At 42.6% G+C, this 6,034-nt stretch overlaps 1 protein-coding gene across 1 annotated transcript in view; it reads left to right on the forward strand.

The window, feature by feature from the left end:
* PRKRA (protein kinase, interferon-inducible double stranded RNA dependent activator) overlaps positions 1-2,888 on the forward strand; it is a 16,656-nt gene extending 13,768 nt beyond the window's left edge. Inside the window, exon 7 of the mRNA XM_010859759.1 lies at positions 2,218-2,888. Coding sequence (XP_010858061.1) covers positions 2,218-2,375 — 158 coding nt within the window. The 3' untranslated portion in view covers positions 2,376-2,888. The remainder of the gene's footprint in view (positions 1-2,217) is intronic.
* The last annotated feature ends 3,146 nt before the right edge of the window (positions 2,889-6,034 follow it).

Consider the following 6,034-nt stretch of genomic DNA (forward strand, 5'->3'; position numbering starts at 1 on the left):
CCATTTCCTTCTCCAATACATGACTACTGGAAAAACCATAGCTTTGACTAGACAGACCTTTGTTGGCAAAGTAATGTCTCTGCTTCTTAATATGTGTCTAGGTTGGTCATCAGAGAAGGCAATGGCACCCCACTCCAGTACTTCTGCCTGGAACATCCCATGGGCGGAGGAGCCTGGTAGGCTGCAGTCCATGGGGTTGCTAAGAGTCGGACACGATTGAGCAACTTCCCTTTCACTTTTCACTTTCATGCATTGGAGAAGGAAATGGCAACCCACTCCAGTATTCTTGCCTGGAGAATCCCAGGGATTGGGGAGCCTAGTGGCTGCCATCTGTGGGATCACACAGAGTCGGACACAACTGAAGTGACTTAGCAGCAGCAGCAGGTTGGTCATAACTTTTTTTCCAAGGAGCAAGCATCTTTTATTTCATGGCTGCAGTCATCATCTGCAGTGATTTTGGACCCCCCAAAAAGTAAAGTCTGTCTCTGTTTCCATTGTTTCCCCATCTATTTGCCATGAAGTGATGGGACCAGATGCCATGATCTTGGTTTTCTGAATGTTGAGCTTTAAGCCAACTTTTTCACTCCTCTTTCACTTGCAACAAGAGGCTCTTTAGTTCCTCTTCACTTTCTGCCATAAGGCTGGTGTCGTCTGCATATCTGAGGTTATTGATATTTCTCCCGGCAGTCTTGATTCCAGCTTGTGCTTCATCCAGCCTGGCATTTCGCATAATGTACTCTGCATATAAGTTAAATAAGCAGGGTGACAATATACAGTCTTGACGTACTCCTTTCTTGATTTGGAGGCAGTCTGTAGTTCCATGCCCAGTTCTAACTTGACCTGGATACAAATTTCTTGACCTGGATACACATTTCTCAGGAGGCAGGTTAGGTGGTAGTATATTCCTATCTATTTAAGAATCTTCCACAGTTTTTTGTGATACACACAGTCAAGGGCTTTGGCATAGTCAAGAAAGCTGAAGTGGATATTTTTCTGGAACTCTCTTGCTTTCTCAATGATCCAACAGATATTAGCAGTTTGATCTCTAGTTCCTCTGGCTTTTCAAAATCCAGCTTGAACATCTGGAATTTCTATTATCTTAGGTATAAGTGAAGAAAGTAAGACAAAGAAAGGTTGAGAAACTTGTCTGAGATGACATAGCTGGTCAGTAGAGCCAGGTTAGAAGAAGAGTCCCTCCTGGTATAATATCTGTTAAACTAGCCCTGATGGACAGCTTGACAAATAAAAAGGTACCCACCTTTCTAAAACAAATACCAAGTCTGTGGTGGCTGGGCCAGACATCTTCTCTCCACTTATCACTGTGTTCCAGTTCTGGTAGATAAATGGGGACAGTTTACAACTTTATCTCATTCCAGCTGTCAACTTCTATATTTTTTCTAGCCCATGATCATTCAGATAGACAAATGTGGACATATTGGAAAGCAAGTCAGCGTGGATTTTCTTTTAATGCAGTGGATAACTGGCTAATTTGTGTGTTCATGTGTGTGTTTGGTATCTTGATTTAACATCAGTATTGTATGTGAGGAATTTGGTATCCCTTAGCCCAGCCTCGGACACAACTGAGCAACTTCACTTTCACTTTTCACTTTCATGCATTGGAGAAGGAAATGGCAACCCACTCCAGTGTTCTTGCCTGGAGAATCCCAGGGACGGGGGAGCCTGGTGGGCTGCCGTCTATGGGGTCACACAGAGTCGGACACGACTGAAGTGACTTAGCAGCAGCAGCCCAGCCCCAGTGACCTGGGGGGAACCTAGCTCATCAGAGCTACTACTACTGAGAAAATAGGGTATTTAGGGGCTGAAGGAACTTTTGATTTTGTCTGCTACTTCGGGATTGAATAATGAGTCAGGTGCAGTGTCTTAATATACTGGGAATGATGCAGAACCTGAGGATGAATGCAGAAAGATGATCAGGAAAGGTGGTTGATGAAGAGACCATGCATTCAAAAATATTTATGAATTTGGGGAAAGGAAACCTGAGATGATTTTTAGATAATGAATTAATGATGACTTTGAAACGCTTCTTACTAATTTTAAGAACTAAGTGGTTCCTATGAATAGAGACTAGCACCTGATATGTGAAGTAGCAAATAAAAAGGTGCTTGGGGAGAGGGACAGTAACAAAAATTGTTTTTACAAAAAAAAATCTTTCTCTGCATGCGGCCTTAATCATCATGTTTGAATGTGTCATTGCAGAAGAACTGAGTGCCAACGGACAGTACCAGTGTCTTGCTGAACTGTCCACCAGTCCCATTACGGTCTGTCATGGCTCGGGGATCTCCTGCAGCAGTGCGCAGAGTGATGCAGCCCACAATGCTTTGCAGTATTTAAAGATAATAGCAGAAAGAAAGTAAACTTGGAACAACTGAGAAAACCCTTCAGTAGCACCTAAGAAGTTCCCCTTTCACCTCTTCCCAAGGAAAACATGTATTATAATGTTTGAGTTTGTATGTTGGTTTTAAATCTCTTCATAGATTCCATCAACACTCCAGATTTAATTATCTCCCAGTAGTTGTTACTAAGGTGTTTTTAATGGCATCAACTTTGTACTGGTATATTGTATTTATAAACTTTGTACCATAGGCAGAGTGTAGCACCCATTTTCCAATGCCATGTACATAGAAGGGAAAAACTGCATGTTTGTTGTTGATGATGATGGTGAAATAAAACTGCTAGCAACAGTCTTTACTACTGGTGCTTAACCTCTTTGCACAAGGCTTTGTAAAGGGATTTCAAAGGAAGCCCCTTAGAATTAGTGTTGAAGAATGCACTAACAGGTTTTAATTGAATGCAGTTGTTAAATATCAGAGAATACGATTGGTCTGTGTATTTGAATCCATGTAATAAAGAGCTGTTGTTATAATGGGTTCTGTTCATTTTATTAAAGTACTACTGACTTGACTGTGGCCCTGCTCTTTTCAGCCATTCCTATGAGTAACGTTATAATGTAGACCAAAAAAACAAGCAAAACTTGACAAATATATGTGATGAATCACGTCCATATTTTCTCTAGTCATACACAGTACTGTCTTTTGATATAACCATTCATAGATGAATGCGTAGTTGAAAAAGCATTAGTATTACTAAAACAAAACTTTCCAGCGTGTTCAGTTCAGTTACAAGAATGTTTCAAACAAAACTGAGTCCCTAAAAGGTAAGGAAATGAGTTTCATGAGCCCATTTTAATTTTGCCTCTCATGTTTTCGTATATCACCCAACAACTCAAGTCTGGCATCTGTCAGTACCAGCTGGTAGTGCTGCCTCTGTAGATCAGGGAAAACCTCAGAGAGGAAGAGAGCTCTCAGTGATGAAGGTAGCTTTTGATAATCTCAAGTGTTAATCTAGCAGGAAGTACGTAACAAGTGTTTTTCTGTCTGGGGGAAAAAAAAATCCTATCCTGGGTGCAATCCTTTGAGAATAATAAGCTATCTAATAAAGGGAAAGCAGTATGTGTAACTTATTTAAAGCTCTAAAGAGCATTTCACTTCAAATTATAAGCCTTATACATCAGTTAAATCAGTTAAAGGGTTTTAGGCATTTTGGGGGGTGAGGTTACACACAGGAACACACAGACTGGAGACAAAGTTTATCCATACAGCAGAGCTTATGGGTCATTAAGACTGAATTAGCCTTGGGTGGTCATCAATGTTCTGGAATATAGAGAGGGCACAATGAACTCACTCTAGAGATAACTTCAGACTCCTGCGCAGGAAAATGCTCATTGTAGAGAGAACAGGTTGGGGAGAGTTTTCATGAAAGAGTTTTCGTAAGATGAAGAGGATGAGGTGCAACTGGGGAAAGAACAATGTAGTTGAGTTCTAAACAGTCAAATGTATTGATAAAACGAGATCTGTGTAAGTTACCCAGAAGTCATGCCCTTCCTTCTGCTATGATTTCTCTGCTTCTCGCTCTGGAGGAAGCAAGCATTCTTCAAGATAGCATTCAAATGTCGCCTCTGTCAGACTGTCCAGTGTTCTAGGGAGTTAGCTGCACCATCCGGTGCTATTAACTGCATTTTGTCAAGGCTCTTAACCAATCACCATTAGCCATGTTAGGTGAGTGACTGAAATAGGCTGACACAGGCAACTATGCCTGTTGTATTAGATGTATCAGTAGTGGGGAGACGTCGTGTGGAGTTTATGCCAAGTTCCAATGGGAAAGTCACAATGTGGATGCCATTCTGGATGAAGATCATGCCATCTATAGTGGAGAAATGAACACCTTTCAACAAACAGTTGTGATGTGCTAGTGTGCCCTGGTAGAAATGGAGCGCTTGATGATGGGATACTTGGTAACCATGTAACCAAAACCACCAATAATGAGCTGGGTTCTATCTGTCCCATCAAGTCATAAGGTTGGGTTGAGTCATGCCGCAATGCATTGTAAAATAGAAGCTACATATAGGATCAAACACAAGTATGGCCAGAGGGCAAGCAGGCAGGCTGGACTCCCATGTCACCCACCACTGTCGCACCAATACCTCTCCCTCAGTTCACACCTGTTGCCAAGGATCCTCTACGGCCAACTGATGGAAGAGAAAAATGCCTGAATTTGACTGATGGGTAGGTAAGGCTGTACATGGTACAAAGCAAAAATACATGATGGTTATACTACAGCCCACAAAGGGGTGGCCTTGAAAGTTAGAGATGAGCTGAAATCCTCTAAAAAGCACAGAGTTTCAGGCAGTACACCTTGCCATCTATTCGTGTGGAAGGTGGCCCAAGATTAGAATACACTTGGGCAGTGGCAACTGGCATGACCAGTTGGCCTGGAGCCTGAAAAGAAATAGACTGGAAGATTGGGCACCAGTAGATCTGAGATAAAGGTATGTGGACAGGCACAAAGAGGGGAGAGCTTGGTCCTACATGTGATCCATACCGTAAGGAATCCACAATGGAAGAGGCCCCGAACAGCCAAGTCGACAAAATGACATCAGCGTCTGGGATGAAGAGCCACGTAGCAGGATTGGAGTTGACCAGTGGGATGGGTGCCCACCTACCAAGGCTGATCTAGTTTCACTCACTGCTGAATGTTCATCCTACCAGTAACAGAGACCAGTGCTGAGTCCCCAATCCTTGAGGAAACCCATCAGTCACTTGGTGGCATGTTGCCTCACAGTGGTATCAGGAGAGAGATGATGATTTTCAGTTGTGGCCCCAAAACCAGTTTCAGTGTTAGGGACTGTAATTTATTCTGCTTTCTTCTAAGGATAAGTGGATTCAAGCCATGCAAGGTATGGGCTGTAGTGAATACTGGTCTGTCACGCAGATGCCACTTTAGGGCTGAAGGACTTACCCCAGTTATAGAGTGTGCTGTGGCCCTCAGCTGCCAGCAGAACTGATTACAAAATGTGTAGCGCCCAGTGCCAGATGAAAATATAGGGCTCCTTGGCCAAAAGTCAAGAATTTCAAGACAGAGGCAGCAGAGTGCTAAACTAAGTGTGGGGTCCTGTGTGACTACATGAATTGCATGTATATGAAGCCAATTCTGGCGATCAACCCTCTTCAGAATGGCTTCACTTGAAAAGAGCCACTGCATCCAAGGTCACATCCCCTTTTCTGGGCAGCCTGCTTCCTTTGGTCAACAAAAACCTCATCCTCTTGCTCCAATCTGCAACAATTCCAAAGGGCCCACCAGCTTCAGAGTTTCCTAGGAGTTCAGCTGACCACTTTGTTGAGACTGTATCACAATCCAACTTCTCCTCCTGTCCAATCCCAGTTTATTATCCCTTCCACAGATGGTGGTTCCCAAAGAATCCCCTAAAGAAGCCTCTGCCACTGTCTCTTCCTCAGAGTCTGCTCCCTACAGAGCCCAACCTGAAATACACAGTTGAGTTCAAGGTGAAAAGATAATAATAGGAAAATAAGATCAATCATGTTATTTATATGTAAAATTACAACTCTTACTTTTCTCTTTGGATTATGTATCTTTAGCTTTTCATTACTTTTTTTTTTTTTTTTTTTCAGATCTGCGTGGTTGGTGTATGTATTACTTCAGTGGCGGGGTATACTTG

This window comes from Bison bison, unplaced genomic scaffold (assembly GCF_000754665.1).
Source record: "Bison bison bison isolate TAMUID 2011002044 unplaced genomic scaffold, Bison_UMD1.0 scf7180017864460, whole genome shotgun sequence".
In the NCBI taxonomy this organism is placed as follows: domain Eukaryota; kingdom Metazoa; phylum Chordata; class Mammalia; order Artiodactyla; family Bovidae; genus Bison; species Bison bison.